This window comes from Thermobia domestica, chromosome 10, assembly GCF_964235325.1.
Source record: "Thermobia domestica chromosome 10, izTheDome1.hap1.1, whole genome shotgun sequence".
Lineage (NCBI taxonomy): Eukaryota > Metazoa > Arthropoda > Insecta > Zygentoma > Lepismatidae > Thermobia > Thermobia domestica.
In genome coordinates this window covers 219,898,925-219,916,846 of record NC_137463.1, presented here as the reverse complement: position 1 = coordinate 219,916,846, position 17,922 = coordinate 219,898,925, and the positions used below count along the sequence as shown (strand labels likewise).

Sequence of the window (17,922 nt, the reverse complement as noted above, 5' to 3'; positions counted from 1 at the left end):
GATATAGGGGACACTATATGCCATGAACAGATTGCTACCAGTGACGCCATTTTCCAGTATCAAGCCGGAATTTTTTTTAGTGGTACCGTTTGTGTCAAAGAATAGTATCAAACAATTTGCAACGCAATACACAATGAAGGAACTTGGTGGTATCGAACAGATGCCGCATCCGTCATATAATCCTGACCTTGTCCCTTCCTATTATTACCTGTTTCGGTCCAGGATATACTTTTTGAAATTACAGGTTATATGAGACGTGGACCTACAGCTTAACGTGGGATCTGAACCACATGAGCTTCCGCCGGGAATCGAACCCGCATTTCTCACGCACGTTGGAACTGGAAGTGGTTGATTTCTATCGCTTTCGATTCTGAATACATGATTAAGAGAGAAGAAGAAACTGATTCATAGCACAATGAATCCCTAAAAAAAAAAAAAAAAAAAAAAAAAAAAAAAAAAAAATCTCGATATGACTTAGCCTACTGGGTTTGCTCTAATTCCTATCAACACACAAACGGACGGATATAGCCGTACTATAAGACCTAAGTTGCTATACATGATTTGCCGTCGATTTCACGTGTCCTCAAGCGGAAAACTTCATAATAAATGATTAAATCCGATCTTACCTAACGACTTATCAGCCACTTGATTTTTCCATGATAATATTTTCAACCATTTTAAGTGAGATCTAAATTCCCATTTCGGATAAAATGACAAGATAAAAGAGTTTTTTTTTTTTTTTCTGAACAGCGAATTTCTGTACAGTTCATTTCATGACGGTTTTCTGATAGTTTCATATTTTAACACCCGTAGTTACATTTGTGTTTGGCAAATAAAATGTCGTGAAAAATCAGTTAAAGCTTCCAATAGTGTAAGTTTAAATTACACTACGACTAAAAACTTTTATTTATACGAGCATACGCAGCTGTAATTACTCTTAAAACGGTGATTTAAATTAGTTTAACCTAATTATATCAAAATGTGTTTACCTAGGTTGTAAGTATTTATTTATTTATTATAGAATAATGCTAACGGAAAAACAATCTCCTCCAACCGGTTACGCCCTTGTTTGGGTATTTATTTATGATCTATTTGCAATAGTATATCGTCTTTTAGTTATTCCAACAAGTTGTGAAATCAGGAGAGGACGACGAAGAATTATGATTTTACAATTTCTTGGAGATTATGGTTAATAATCTAATACAGTTCCATTTCATGCCGGTTTTGTGATAGCTTCAATACAGAAATTCTCTCTAAGCATCTTGCCACAATTTTAGGCGAAATGGGAACTCCTATCTTTCCTAAAATGGTGGAAAATATTATCTTGGAGAAGTCGTTAGGCGAGATGGAAGGATAGTTAATAAAGAACCCACTTTCTGCAATGTACACAATATTCCTCAGTGTGTACAAATAAAGCAGATACATATTTTAATTGTTTACTGGTCCAGAAAGACTTTTAATAAAGATATATTAACTATTTTTTAAAATTTCCGTTTCGCTTCTGCTGTGATTAATTTTAATTACAATATTGCAATATTAGTCCAGTCATTTTAGATGAAAACATCAAACTAATTGTAAAAGAAATAAAGTAAGCTTTCTTAGATTTGGAATAATATCCGCAACAACATATCAAAAGTCTACTGAAATCCAAGCATGGGAAAGCAGCCATATTGGCCGCCATATTGAATTTCCTCTCAAAATCTAGAAATTTCCAATTTTGTTCCAATTTACGTGAAATATACATCAAATGGATAGTTTTTTAAACCAGGAATCATCCGATCGTGTTTCTATTCATTTTCCATTTATTACAAAATGATAAAAATAGGCCCATAAGTAGTAAAGTTATGAATATTATAAGGATACATTATCAATGTTTGTAAGAGATGGTTAAACTTGTACAGACTCGTTTAAATTACTATACACTCTTTTAAAATACCAACAAAACACAAGTAAAGCGGGTGAGACTCCTTAATTTCTTGCATTTTTTGAAGGTGTACACAGGCTGTGCTTGTGTACAAATTGTGCCCTGCTGCAGCAAAGTATGGTAGCATATCCTCTAGAGTTAACAAATGTAGATTCCAGTCGCCGGTGTGCTCTGCCCGAAGGAAATGTCTTTAAAATGTCGACCATTTTCATGTACTGTACCCATAATCTACCGGTTCTGCTTTCCACCTTGTACTTGTCCTTGCTACTTTCTAGCTTACTATTTATATCTAGTAATAAGGTACTTGACCCATCTTCCAAATATTGATCTTCACCATCACCAGGCATTTCTTTATTATATATTTCTCCAACACTGACAATAAGACCATTCATCTCATCCCTTGCAGATTCAGTGTCATCTTCTACTGGCAGCTCCCGATTTATGTCATTCTGTTCCTGACTGGTAGGAGTTATCCACTGATGTAGCAAAGGTATTTTCAAAGCCTCTGATATTGATATGTTCAAAGCAGCGTCTACTAACATGTGTCCTGCTCTTGCTCTTGATACAGCCTTCCAACTAAGCATACGAATTACTACGTTACTGCCATATATCTGCTCCACAATATATTTTAACCCAGAGTTAATCATTAGGTGACCTATACATCCCAGAAAGCTCATCTCCGTATGTAAACTCCCAAGTAGAAGGATTACTTCTTTCAACTTACTTCCTTCAGCTTCATTTTCAAAAATGCTTAAAGCCTTCCACCACAACGGTTGATCGAATTTTACGATTGGTGTGCAACTGTTCTTATTTGCTTGGTCATTCAGAAAGAGAAGAGTAGAGTATATACACGACATATTTGATGGTTCTAGATCAATAATAGACAAGAATACAATAAATCACTTTCCTGGGTGCTGGTGATCTTTATGAATCATGTGCATAAAACCAGACCAGCCTGGTCTTGGATATGCTGCAAATGGTGATAGTTTCCAAAGGATATCAGTCTGTAGTTTCATAGGCTCTTCTAAAGACTCTTTGAACTTAAGCTCTGCAAGTGATTTGGGTGTCTGGTACTGTATAAGTTTTATTCTTGCTACAGTTTCGCCAACTAACACGTATGTAGTTTTTTTATGTGAATATACTGTTTTGCTCAGCAAATAGTTTTGTTTGTGTTTAAGTATATACAAAGCAAAGCTTCTACTAATGGAAAAGATCGTGTGTTGTGATTACCTCTTGGGAACTGCTATACTTACTATCTTTCCAGGAGTTACTAGTGCTATGGGGCCCATACCATGGAAGGTGCAATAACCATCTAGTGTGTTAATGTTGTGGTTTATGTTGTCTACAAAATACTGAACAAACTAATGCGAATCAATCAATGTATCAAGGTTTGACGTTGTTGCTGCACTTCTCTCATATTTCTGTACTTCGCTATAGGAAGAGCAGAAACCATGCTAGTGTAAAGAATCTATCAAAAACCTTGAACCAAAATGATGGTGTATTTGGACTGCCAGTCCCAATTGGAGAGGCGCTACAAAGAATCTTGGTTTTATTGCTTGTATTATTGCTTGACCTATAAAAGCCGACTTTTTATCATTTTTTACTCCAATTACTGTTTTCATAAACACTTGAAGACTGTCAGGCAACAGATTCATTGCTTTGTCTACAGAAGCCACATCTTCAGTCAGTGGATAATAATCATTAGATGTTTCTATTAATTTTGGAGCTGTTTCAATTATCCTATGATTTTCTTCCTCTTTATTCTCATCTTTTGGAGTATTGTAGTATTGCTGAAGAATTGAAGAAGCACTTGCTCGAAGTGTTACAAGATTTACTCGTCCTTTCATATTTGTAAATATTACATCATTCCCAAATAACTCTTTAACTTTCTGTTTCATATACTGTTCAGAATATGCGTGATATTCGGAACCAGAAGACTCCAGATTTGCTTCCGATTTTTTTCACTAAGTCGCATATGGCCCTTTGGTCTTCATCATTAACTTTGAGGTCTTGATTGGCAGCAAGAAAAGTTTTCGTTCTTTCATCCTCCTGGAGTCGACCTGTCAGTTGCAGCTTATCATTTGTTGATTCACTCTTTGGCACATAACTCGTTGAAATTGCTTTTCCATTACTGAAGCTTACGTTACATTGATTGTTGTAAACTGCATCTACTGCTGGAAGATGCTTAGCAAACAGAAGTCTTGCAGACACTTGTTTACTCCATTCATCGTCCCTACTGGTGCATACATTCATTATGGTAGCATGCAATGCATAAGTTCGAACTGGGAAAACATCATATCCTCTCTTTCTACCATCGAATTTGGCTTTCTGCCCACGAAACAGACAATGCTTATTGAATTAAAACTTACCCACTTATGATCCATGCACAGGTTCATTACTAGTACTAACAACTGGTTTTCTCCTTTTCAAAGCCTTAATGTTCTTTGAATTGCACCATGTTTTCCTACTTTTCACATGAACGGGTTGTCCTTCTTGAGTTCGTATATCATCTCCTCTTGATTCGCTTGGTTTGTTTATTCCTTCACTTCCTTTGCTTCGTAATGTCACAGTTTGTTCATCCGATAAGTTCTTGTCACAAACGACACATTTCACATCTACATTTTATCCACGATAATTACATCAGCTTATAAAAAACAACAGGTGAAAAAAATCGTTAACAATATTATTGAGAAGAAACTGCATGGGATTATGATGAAGGAAAAGAGTTCAACAAGTATATCAAAAGCCTTTCTCAAGTTTATTATTGGTAAAGTTTTTTGTGGTTTAAAATAACACTGTTTTTGAGTTCGTATATCACTTCCTCTTCATTCACTTGCTTTGTTGATTCACTCACTTTCTTTGCTCGACACGTCACTATTGGCTCCTCAAATAACTTTTTGTCACAAAGGCACATTTCATAATTACATTTTCATCCACGATAAATAAAGAGCTTAAAATAATCAACATCTGAAGCAAAACGAAAACGAATAAATTTTAACAGCGGTAAGAAATAGAAAGAAACTGCATGGTATTATAATCAAGAAAAATACCTCAACAAACATATCAAATGCCTTTTTCAAGCTTGTTACTGGTTAAAATGTTTGTAAATGGCTTAAAATAACGTTCATATTTCCAAAAACTTTCTTTTCGATACAGATTTGAAGTTCATTGGAGGAATAATTGCATTTTATAGATTTTAAGAGTAAATCCAAGATGGCGCCCAATATGGCTGCTTTCCCATGCTCGGATTTCTGTAGACTTTTGATATGTTGTTGGGGATATTATTCCAAGTCTAAAAAAACTTACTTTATTTCTTTTACAATTAGTTTGATGTTAAGCCCTTTTTTCACCTAAATTGACTGGACTATATGCAATTTGTGTTAAAAGAATTACTTATTATATAGGCAGTGGCAGGATATAAATTTCATTTCTTCAGAAATTCTGATGAACTCTTGTAGAACAAACTTCTTCACATTTGTGAAGAGGGCTAGATGACGTTCGTATTTTTTTTTCACTCTTTGTTCTGTTTCTGTTTTGTTCATACCTGGTTTTAAATGATTTATTTTTTTAATAAATGGTGTAAATAAATAAGCAAATTTTTGTTTGATTTTGAGTACAAAGAAACCTGCTTATATTTGAGCTGGATATTGTTCATCACAAGCTGTCATAGCTCGAGATCAGATCAAGGACCACTCTCTTGAAATGCATTGTTCTTATTCTTTACTGGGTTTTCATTGCTTCTAGAATATTGTGAAAAATTGTTTTCAATTTTACAAAATAATTTTATTTTTTAATACTAATTATAATTATAATTTTAACACGAATTTGCTCAGTATTGATCAAAATTAAAATAAAATAAAGCATGTTTTGATTCTCACGGACGTTTCCAATGGTCGTGAATATAGACAGGATAATTTGTTTATATATGTCTGTAAAAAATGTTGAATGTGTTGTCCAGAAAGCAAATATGTTGAACAATATTTATTGAAGCTGTTGGCGTATTTATTTCTGGGAACAAATTAAGTCATTTAAAGTTTTTATTTCCTTTACGTTGTCTCTGTTGTTGAACACACACACACTAAGAGCATTTGCACACGTCCCCGGCAATGCCGGATCCGGCACCGACAATGCCGGAACCGGAACCGGGGCTGCTTTGCACACGCAGCCGGCAAAACCGGAGGGAGCCGGCTCCGGCAATGTCGGTGCCGGCGCTGCTTTGCACACACATCCCGGTAATGCCGGTGCCGAAAGGTAGTTTGAGTTTGAACGTGAAGGAGAGAACATGAGTCCGTTTTATACATTATATGAAAAGCTGTGTACATATGATTCGGAATTTTTAAATTAATTACTTTCGCATGTCTAAACAAACGTTCGATTTCTTAGTACAACGAATTAGTAATCATATTCAGCGCTGTTCATTTTTTTTTTTTTTTTTTTTTTTGCAAGAGCCGTATAATATTACAGACTGACTTGAATAAATGGAAGGGTCGTTCAATATCTGAGAAATAGCTCAATGCAAAGAACAAGGTTAATTGTATTACGTCAATCAAGTGACGTAGGAGCATTAACGTCTAAATCCCCAAATATCTTTTCTTTAGTACACAAAGGTATGTTGTAAATTGGTCCGTATATACTCCTAATCAAAAGCATTCGCAGAAAAACATGGCTAAATTAATAATTTTGACAAGTTACAATAGGTAGTAACCCTATACTTAAACCCACAATCCAATAGTGTCAAATTGTCAAGAATTTGCGAAAACTGGTGGCAAATTGTCCGCTTTGTCGAATTTTGGTGGCAAATTGACAGCTGGTAAATTGTCCGTACCCCGAACATCGAAGTGGCCCATTTTTATGTCTTCGATTGTACACTCATGTCCAAAATTATTGTCGCATGTTTATAAATATGTTGTTCTAGGAATATAATTTGATAACGATTTCGCCCGGTATTTCTTATAATGTTAGTATGTGTATAATCGGCAAAGACATGTATGTGGTAAATTTCATGTCAAAAGAGCAGTAAATAAGAACAATAGAACGAAAATAAAACTTTCTTGTCCATTTAGCAACATTTTGTTTTACTCATTCTAATTTTCGTATTTATAATTGTTTTCCTATGAAATTTACCACAAATATACATTTCCCGATTATACACACAGTATCAGTATTAACAGTACTCTGCAAAATCATTATCAAAGTATATTCTTACAAGAAGACAGTTATAGATATGCGACAATCATTTTGGACATGAGTGTACATTTTATTTTCATTTACATATAATCTACATTTTATGTATCAACTGTAAGTAAACAGAAAGCGTTTGAATCACTATTGTTTTATATTATCCTATACATACCTGTCGCTTCTCATTTCTTTTTGTCCATAGTGTCGAAGTCTTGTGCAAGGTTTGTATATACTTCTTTCCAGGCTTTCTGCTTTTCGACCTTGTCTTTATATGAATCTGTAGTCTTGTCCCATAGACAAGGTCTCATTTCCACTAATTCAATGAAATTCAAAACATCGTACTGAAACACTTTAGTCATTGTCACTCGATGAACGATGAAATGAATTGTCACTGAAGCAAAACTTCAGTGCACTGCAGAAAACAATCCACTAAATCAAAAAGCTACTTCAAGCGGAAATAAGTAACATATAGCGACACTCACGCAGAAAGTATGGCACTCCAGAATAATTTTATATAAATGATAAACGTCAGTTTATTCCACCCCCTGTCAAATTGACCTACTTCTGTCCTTGATCCCCTGTGTGCTTGCATAGTTGCATACAGATAGACGAATCGAGTACATTCCTGGAATCGAACGGAGGAAACGGAACTAAATTATAATTTTCTTCAGCATAGGAGGATTTTTTCCAGGGGAGATTTTGTTCTAGATAGGCCTACATATGTAGTATGTCCGATATAACATTCATAGATAACGTTTTGCAATGCATCTTGGATCTTGTAAAACAAAAACATAGGCAATTTCGGCTGTAGCCTGTTGTGTTGATTAAATCAAATCATACTGTTATACAAGATATTCTTCTTTATGCATTCCTTTCCCTCTTTCAACAAACACCCCCCCCCTTCCAAATTACGTACTATGATCTTGCAGGAGCCAAGTAAGACAATCCACACAAAAGGAAAATGCTTAGGAGAAGCCTAATCGCTATCAATGATTGATAAAAGGAGTCTTGCAAACTATTATTTTTCTATACTTTCCCCCCGGGGGAGACTTAACAGAAGATCGAAAAAACGAGGTTATTTGCTCTTTGTGTGTGTGTGGATGTGTGCGCACGAGGTATATGGCCTTCTTTTGGTTTCTTTCTCTTTTTTCCACTTTTGTTGCCATAATTTTAACATCTATTTAAATTTCCCAAAATTGAAACAGGCTGAGATCAAACTATTTAAAGTAATAATAATAATAATAATAATAATAATAATAAAGATGATAGTTCTTACGTCCGAGCCGTTTCGGGCTGGAAAGGCAACATTGCGGCTGCCTATTTACTCAGTATACAATCGTTCTATGGAACAAATACCAGACAAGACAGAGTACATATTTTTATAATGATATATAAGGTAAAACAGTATGCAACCACAAGAATAGAAATTTTCTTGTTCTGTTTGTGCATTTTCATTTCTTTCTGTAGTTGTGTTGTAGTTTTTATTTACTTTAATTTTATTTACAACCTTTGTTATGTTTGGGAATGCCTACTTCTACGATTATGATGGATATTTATACCATACATACTGGGTTGCATAATTAACAGGATAAGCACTGGACAACTATCCTAGATTCATAATTTCTTCGTATCTCCATTTTGTTCATTTCCGTCATGTTGATTTTTTAAAAATTATGACTTCATATATGCTAAGACATATTTTCTATCAAAACGAATCCAGCGACCCCTTTGTTTAAATCGTTTAAGTACGTTTCAGCTGTAGAAGATAACAAATTAATATACATACATACATGTGTGAAACTCACTTTCCGCGTTGCCGTAGTTGGATAATTCAAACAAGATCCGAATTTCCCTTGCTGAGAATTTATGTGAATAGCAAGCCACTATATTTGTGCTACCTCACAGCCATTTTGATTATTTCATTCTTCATTATATATTCATATGATGTGAAAAAAAGAAAATAACAATAAACCTGAAGTAAACAAAAAATCCAAATACAGGAAAAGAAACAAGAATACACAACGCCTTGCCACTCACTCACTGTAGCTAGATTGAAGAAACCTATCAACAAGCCGGCTCCGTCTTTACCGGCTGCGTGTGCATCCACGCATAATAAAACATTGCCGCCGACAAAACCGGAGCCGGAGCCGGCACCGACATGTCGGCGGCTAGTCCGGCTGCATTTGCCGGAGCCGGGAGTACCACCGGCTTTTTTGCCGGGTCGGAAAGCGTGTGCCAGCTACCATTTGATTACATTGCCGCCGACTCCATCGCCGGCATCGTCGGAACCGGATCCGGCATTGCCGGGGACGTGTGCAAACGCTGTAACGGTTTCTGTTCTGCACTTTGAGAGATGTACGTACAATTGTTTATATAAGAAGTCCTTGACAGTGTAAGCATGAAAGGATAGCGTGCTGTCTTTATTTTTTCTCTGTTGTATTGCTATGTTAATAAGTATTCGACTTCTAACATATCTGCAACTAACATTATCATCAAGAAGAAATTGCATTGTACGAGGTTTCAGTAATTAATTCGTTTTTAAAACAGAATTTTCAGTTTGTGGTTCTGTTGGTAGGACACTAGTATTAAACGAAGCAACTTTATTTATTCACTTACCAGGGGCGGATCCAGGGAGGGGAGCGATCGGGGCGATCGCTTCCTCCCAGAAGAGGAAACTTTCTTATTTTGTATATAAATGAAACCCATCCCAAAGTTTAGAGCTCTTAAAAGTAGCTCTAAGTGGCAGTATTACAACCCGCCCCCCAAGAAGTCCGTCCTGGATCCGCCTCTGTCACTTACTTACTATAAGAGGAGCCATCATGAGATGGTCCCTGGTGCAGAGAGTAAATGCAGCCGTTACTTGGGTGCTAGTGTTACCAACCATGGTCATTCTGTTTTGTACCATTAAGAAAACTGCCATTATAGATATGCCGAAGAAGTCTTGACATGTGAATAGTGACAGCGCCGCTGTTAGAGACCTTCTCTTTTGGCTCCCCTATAGTAAATGCCCTAACATGGTATTGTGGACGATATTTTGCATCCTTCCTTCTGCATTTTTTTTTAAAATATAGAATTGATCTGAATTCGAAGTCTTGCACGGGATTCGAATCCCTCATATGGACATCTGAGTCAGCTACCCTCACTCCTTGTTCTTCCATTCTAGGTCAAACTTTTAAAAAAAATATATGATGTAACACATACCATATTTTATTATTTTAAGTAAAAAATGTAAATAACAAATTTAATGTCTCTAACCTTAAGAGAACCGAGAATGTGGACCTCTTTTTATATTAATTATAATCCACCCTTATCCTCTTTCCTCCTCTTCTAGGTCTAGGACAATCTATCTGGTTGTCAGAGTTGGGTTAGTTTTGAGTGAGCAAATTTATACGTTCATCTTTCGTGTGTGTTAGTTGAATATCTTGATTATGTTCAATTCGAAGCTTCTTAAATTCATTATTATTATTATTATTATTATTATTATTATTATTATTATTATTATTATTATTATTATTATTATTATTATTATTATTATTATTATTATTATTATTAAAAATTCATTCAATATGCTTTAGGAATTCAAAAATTAATTGACTTGCTGATTAATTATCAATACCATAGTAAGAGATATCGAACGTAACGTATGCTTTAAAAAATGTAACAATGGGATGATAGAGTGAAAATTTGAGGGGGGAACAGGAGCCGCCGAAATATTTCTCGCCAAAGGTTTCAAAAACTCTAGAGCCGGCCTTGATGTATTAACAGAAGAAAACAAGCTAAAACATCATCTTATTTGTAATAAGATTAAAAGAAAAAAGAATGAAAAATCCAAAGAGCATGTTAGAAGTGTCGTTGATAGTATAGAAACAATTTGATGAAAGTAATGTAGCTTACAAATACTTAAAGACTAAAGTATGTGGTTATTTATTTATTGCAGGTGTCTGTAGAAGATGGAGAGGCAGAAGGTATGGGTTTCGAGTCCGACAGAGGGCTTCATCCTCGGGAGAATCGTCGACATCGGCCTGGATGAAGTGACCGTGGTGCCATATGACAAAAAACATAAACAGGTCACTTGTTCCCTGGAGCGAGTCTACCCAGCAGAAGACGATGACAACAAGGAAGTCGATGACAATTGTAAGTACGATAGATAAGTTATGAAAAAGCATCGGAAACTCATTTTTTTCTTTTTTTATATTAGTCTATTCCATTGTTTGAAATGTGGACGTATTTTAAATTTACATGTTGCGTTTCACTATGCATGATAAGCTTTACGTATATTTTTGTTGTACGGTTAAGACTTATAGTTTGGAAACACTTGCGATGTGTAGTGTGAAATTTTTACAGTCATAATCCAAAACCAGTGCCGGTCTGGAGCAATTACGGGCCCTCGGCTAAAGTTGGTTGTGGGCCCCCTGATCGAGAAACTTTTCACAGCGTATCTTCGGTACTTACAACAATGATTAAAGGTTTGTTTATGAAAAAAAAAAGTTTCTGAAGTATTTTAAATCTATCTATGTTACAATAAATGACATGGTAAAACATACGGTACTTAAGCAATAATATAACGTAGATATAAATCATGATATACGTTCGGCGTCAGTTTAGAATCGTACTATATGATGTAATGAGGTTATGAGTGAAATAAAGAGAAATGTGTTGATATGGCAAAATTATGTGAAACCCATATAGTAATAAACATTTTTTTTATTCTATGAGAACTAATGACAAATATTTAACGTGAATTACAACATTTATATGACCACATAACTGTAAAAAGACGAAAATATTGGTATGCACTAACAAAGTGAAGCTTATTCTAGATTTATATTAATTTATATTAGTATATTTATTGATTACTACTAATAAATGATTTTTACAATATCATAAAGTACATAATTGTAAAATTGAAAATGACTCAGACACACACAGGAATTACAAAGTACTGTATCAGGAACATATCAATACATTATTTTTTTTTCAAAACTTCGCTTGTCACCGCAATTTCATCAATGACTTTATTTTTGTCCAAATTTATAAACAAGTCTCTAAACATTCATCAACATTAAAGGAGATAGTAAGTTCTCGCTTAAAGAATATCTGAGTTTGTATTTTACAATTTTCAATTTCGAAAAAACTCGTTCACAAGTCACCTGAGTGGATGGAATGGTCATTATATACTTAAACACAGTATATAAATTACTAAATAATCCAGACTGTGATGATAGTTCATAGAGAATGGGAAATGCACTTGAGAGACATCTGAAACATTTCCTTTTAGTACCACATTGAGTTTCAGACTTTTTCTTTTTATCTTCAGATTCTTCTTCAGATGTCACGCTTTCATCTGAATCACCATCATTACTTGTAATTCTCACAAATTTACATACTTCTTTCTCTTCTGGTTCTTCAGACTTGTCACTAAAATCTACACTCAAATTACAATACTGGCTTGCAAACTGTTTCAGTTCTAACAACTCATATTCACGTTTGCTAATTGAGAAACAGTTTGCAAGCAATCATCTGGAAAATCTTCTACCTCCATTGCAACTACATCCTCGTACCTTTTTGGGTCTGACCAGGAACAATGAAGCATTAGAGTCTTGTTGGGTAGAAATCGTTCTTCTATACTTTTACTCGCATAATCGAGATTGTTAAAGTATAGTGCTTTGTATTTCTGGTCATGTGACAAATTTCTAACCTCTCAGAAACTTGTTCACAAGGCATTTTCTTCACCTTGGGAATTCTTTTTCCTGGAAAATCACCTTCTATATCAATTTCCCCATTCCTAAAATAAGCTTTGATGTCTTTAACCAGAGATTTACATTTGTCATGCAATCTTTTAAAATTTTTTCACTTCTTTTTCTTCTAATTTCGTCTAATAATGCATCTACCGACTGCCAGGCCTTTGCATAGTCTAAAGACTTGCTTTCGAGAAAGATGGACACAGCAGAAGTAACTCAAAATATGTCTAGCATGACTACAGCTAGAAACAAATTTTCGAATTTGCACCACTGTTCTAGAAGGGAACGCACTATAAATTTTGTTTTGCAATCGAAATTGCCTGTTGACATACTTATCTAACAATACTGACAAAAATGTAACGAATTTAGAAGATTCAACATCATCATAATGTAAATCTATTATGGATGATAGAGCTTTGTGTTTGCTCGACCACCTAGTAACACCTTTTTTTTTTTTTTTTTTTTTTATAATCGATGTAGCTTTGCCCACCCAGAATGATGTTTCTTTGTAAATTTCCCCCACACGATCATTCTCTTGTATGAATTGCTTAAAAAGCAAGCGGATTCTTTCACAAGCCCGAAGTAAATGTTCTGCTTGAAGGCACTTTACAGTAGAATCTGCTATAACTAAATTGAGAACGTGTCCCATGCAATGAGTGTAGGCTATATGATTTCTGGGTTTACCTTCTTTCTGTAGCACCCTTTTATATTACTGGCTCCATCAAAAGAGCATGCAACCATATTTGAAAGAGGTATATTTAACTTTTCAAGTGATGATTGTAATTGTTCAAATAGTGCTTCGCCAGAGGTACCTTCCGCTATAGTTAAATCAAGAAGTCTTTCATAGATTTTACCCTGTACAACATAACGAACACAAACGGCTACTTGGTCCATCACTGCTATATCTTGAGTAGTATCTATCATGACACTATATATTATGCTGTCTTTTAAATCTTTAATAATCATATTTTGCGCCAAGGATCCTATTACTCTTATAATCTTATTTATGAAAGTTTTAGACAGGAAAGTAATTAGAGATCCTCTTCCAACTTGTGTCAATCTCTTTTTCCCTTCTTTTTTTCTTTTCAAATCAGCAGCTCTTTTTTTCTTACTATTCTCAATACACAGATTTACATGGGTTCGCAATATGACATCATATTCCGCAATAAGTAAGACTAATTCGAGAAAATTGCCATGATTTCCCTCGTTTCAGAGAGAGAATGACGCTTCTTCATTGCCCCTGTAAGCAAGCCCTTGTCTACCAATAAAAAGTGTAATATCTATAAGACGTTGTATTAAAAAAAATGTTTAGTAAACTATTTCACTCGTTTTTGTCGGGAATTAATACAATGTTAGAGAATTTTAGGAAAACCTGTGAAAAATACGAAAAGAAAGGAACAATAAATCTATGAAAACTGTCACAAAGGAAAGTGTGGCAACTATAAAGTCCGAAGGGAAATAGTATAACAGATAAATAGTTTTCGGTACTATATCTAGGTAATGTTATTAGAGAAGATACCGTATGAACTATGAACTAAAAATTAAAGTTAGACAGGAAAAAATGTCATTATATCCAACTTACTTTTTTAATATTTTGGGGGCCCCTATAAGAGTGGTGCCTTAAGCTATAGCTTGTTATGTGTAAATCTGGTACTGGCTGATTTTTAAAGTGTTTTCAAGCATTACATTAAACTTTGTTGTTGTGTTTTAAAATTATCAGTAGTTAATTCTGTTTTTGTATTCTAAACATCTGATAATTAAGTTATTTTTTAAGTTTTAAATATTTATGTTCCTATGCGTCCGGGCCCTCCCAAAGGCTCTCGGGCTCTTCGGGCCCTCGGCGATCGCCGAGCAGCCGACCTAGCCAGACCGGCACTGTCCAAAACCACGAACCTAGCACCCAATCTCAATCAGCCTGGCTCAATACAAGAAAGCTCGTGCTCACATGAGCCCAAACCATAAGTGGATGGCAAACCAGAGCCCAAATCAGTAAGCGCGAGATCGAGCTAGCGTCGAGTCTTTTTGAGAATAGCGAGCTGAAGCTCCATCTAGCGTGGGGGTAAACAAGACCGCACTGAATGATACCGCATTCTTGATGCCTACAGATTATTTAGACGCAAAAATCACAAAATTCGGTACTTATGAGATGAAGATTTTTTTTTCACTTTCCCAACATTGTCATTTTATTCGTTATGTTTTTTTTTTCTTTTTCTTTCTTCGGAAATCCCTCAATTTTAAATGACTATACAGACCTATGCAATCAGAGCAATTTAAGTACGATAGAAGCCGGGAGACTTTGCTATAATTCTCTCAGGATTGGGATAATTCTTTCATTTGGAATTCAAAAACAAATCTCTCTCTTTTGCACATGTTTGAATTTTTTCTTCTTAATTCATGCTAATAAAATAGAAGTAATATAGAATTATTATGATATTTGTCAAAAATTAAAACAAAATATATTATTTTGGGATATACCATTAAGCAGTTAAAGCTAATGTTTATATTTACCTGCCATAATTGCTCCACATTTACCAAAACTGCATGCAATATGGACATCCATGATCCTATTCAATACAAATAGCTTTGAAAAATCACTTGAATCGGTAAATTACATAATAATATTGGGACTGATTGTGTGCTTATAGGTGTAAAAGCCTCAAGAGATAATACATATATTTATGATCGAACATGTTAGAACATTGTTCTATCCTTTGAGGTAAAATGTTGTTGATAACAAAATGTCCCACACTTTGATTAAAGTTCAAAATTTCAATCTTGGCTGACATTTTGATTCTGTTCCACAAACAGGGTGCAAAATCCTAGGAATGAGGTTGAAAAAAAAAAAAAAAAAAAAAAAACTCGCTTTATGTGCAGCAAAATTTATTCAGGTGTTGGTTTATTGTCTGCTAATTTGTAACACTAACATTACAAGAATATGTGATTTTACTTTGTTTCTAAGGGAGTTGGAGTTGGAAATAAACAAAAACCAGTTTCCTCTCAACCTCCTATGTAAAAGACGGATGAATCACAAGTTATACCAGAAAAATGTTGAATATTTTCAAATATTCTTTCTTTTACTTTGTTGATTTTGATGAGTTTTTCATAAATTACTCCATAGTTTCCATTCCAAGGAAGGTAACCGGACTCTCAAATTAATTGGGTGTGAACAAATTAACAAATCGCGTAAAGCAGATGGTTAATCATTGTAATCCGTTTGTAGTTACATGTTTTCATTGTTTCCATCGCTTTTTAAATCGTTCTAGGTTAAAAGTATAAACAGTGTATCAAATTTACGACTTAAAATTATTGAAATTTTTTGTATTGTAGTTATTGGATCAAAAAGATCCAATATATTTCAATCAAAAATTTTCTTGTAGGCTATATATCTGGAGAACTACATGTAGTCTAGCCAAACCCAAGCCATGAGTTAACTCAGTATGGTGTGCTTATTCCATAGAAAATACGAAAACTCGATTTAGGGGTCGTTCAAAAATATTCTCTCCCCTGATCCAAAACTAATTATTGGCCAAGATTACAATCTTTTGATCCATTTTTTTTTTTTTGGGAGATCATTCCTAAAATTCTTGTTTTGTTTATCTACAACGAAATTTTCATGTGCATACTGCAATATTATCGTGCGATTTCCACCTCTGAGTGTGGGGAAACATCCGGCGAAATGATCTAGATATAAAGGGGAATTCGTAAGGATCTAGGGTCATTTTTTCGGACTTATTCCCTGAAAGGCAGTCTAGGTTTCTGTGACCAGAAGTGTACCAAGTTAGGTGGCTCTAGAGGGCCTCTTTCTGTGTGAAAAGCTGACACACCCACAGATAAACATACACACATTTTATTATTATATTATTAAAGATCACATGAAATGAAATCTTTGAGTTTTACGTCCCACGGTTATACCGGCTAGGCTAAAGGAGACGGTGATTATGAGATATGAATGAAATGGTGGAATGTAGAATGTGGGAGGAAACGGGAGAACCCCGAGAAAACCCACGCACACGGTGTTTGTCCACCACAAAGTTCACTTGACGGAAGCAGGGTTTGAACCCGGGACCCCAAGCACCAGAGGTGAACGCTCTATCACTGAGTAAAGATTACATGAATATCTATTGTGTTCAGTTAATGTGTAAAAGATGTAGTTATACCAGTTGATGTTATATTTTGGTTTCCGTTGCGTTTAATTTTTCTGTGTGACACCTGTTGTGAAATGTAATTTCTATTTTTTAGTAATGAAGCTTTATAATTTTATTTTAGGTGCCTTGATGTACCTGAATGAAGCAACTTTACTAAATAATATACGACTGAGATACTACAAAGATAAAATATATGTAAGTAACGGAATAAATGAATCTTACTCTCTCTTTTACTATTTCTCAAACTTCTTATTTATTTATTTGTTTGTTTGTTTGTTTATTTGTTAATCTAGCATAGTAATGGCGAGTCGTGGGGCTGGAGTATGTTTCATCCGGTCGGTGAATAAAAATGGAAAAATGTATGATTTGCTGCTTTTCTTTCTTTTAACTCCTCCGAACATCAGCGGAAAGCAATAGAGCATATATTGTAAACATATGGAAAGGGAGTCCACTTAAGTTGCGACGTTTTCTACGTTCGGATTGTTTCTCAAATTTAATTCCAGTTTGGCTTTGGGAAAAGAGGAGAATAAAAGTGCTGTAGAATCAAGGAGGTGAAGAAAGGGGAAAAGGTGTTGATCTCACAAAAAGGTGGGACATTGTGTCCATTTCTTTTTATTTCATGCCCCGAAATACATCTTGAACTCTGAGTATGAAAACAGCTACACTTTTGGAAAGATGCTGGACTTTAAAATCCGCTCTTTAATAATAATTAGTATCAACATCGTAAATTTGCTTAATGTGATTCAGATAGTCTGAGTTATAATCTGTCGTACTTTGGGGTAACCATTTCCCATGAATATTACCGAATATTACCGCATATAACCCTCTTGCTTTGAAACCATTAACAGAGGCATCATTTAGGGGGCAGGAGGGGGCAATTGCTTTCCACCAAGCAGTGTTCGAAGTGGAAAAAAAGCAGAGGGTTATGATC

At 34.9% G+C, this 17,922-nt stretch overlaps 1 protein-coding gene across 4 annotated transcripts in view; it reads left to right on the top strand.

Annotated features, from left to right (window-relative positions):
- Positions 1-17,922, top strand: part of jar (Myosin heavy chain 95F jaguar) — a 264,927-nt gene that overhangs the window by 172,017 nt on the left and 74,988 nt on the right. For all 4 annotated transcript variants that reach the window (XM_081729112.1, XM_081729111.1, XM_081729110.1 and 1 more), the window contains exons 2-3: positions 11,043-11,239; positions 17,113-17,186. In XM_081729112.1, the coding sequence (XP_081585238.1) occupies positions 11,056-11,239; positions 17,113-17,186 (258 nt within the window). In that variant the 5' untranslated portion in view covers positions 11,043-11,055. The remainder of the gene's footprint in view (positions 1-11,042; positions 11,240-17,112; positions 17,187-17,922) is intronic.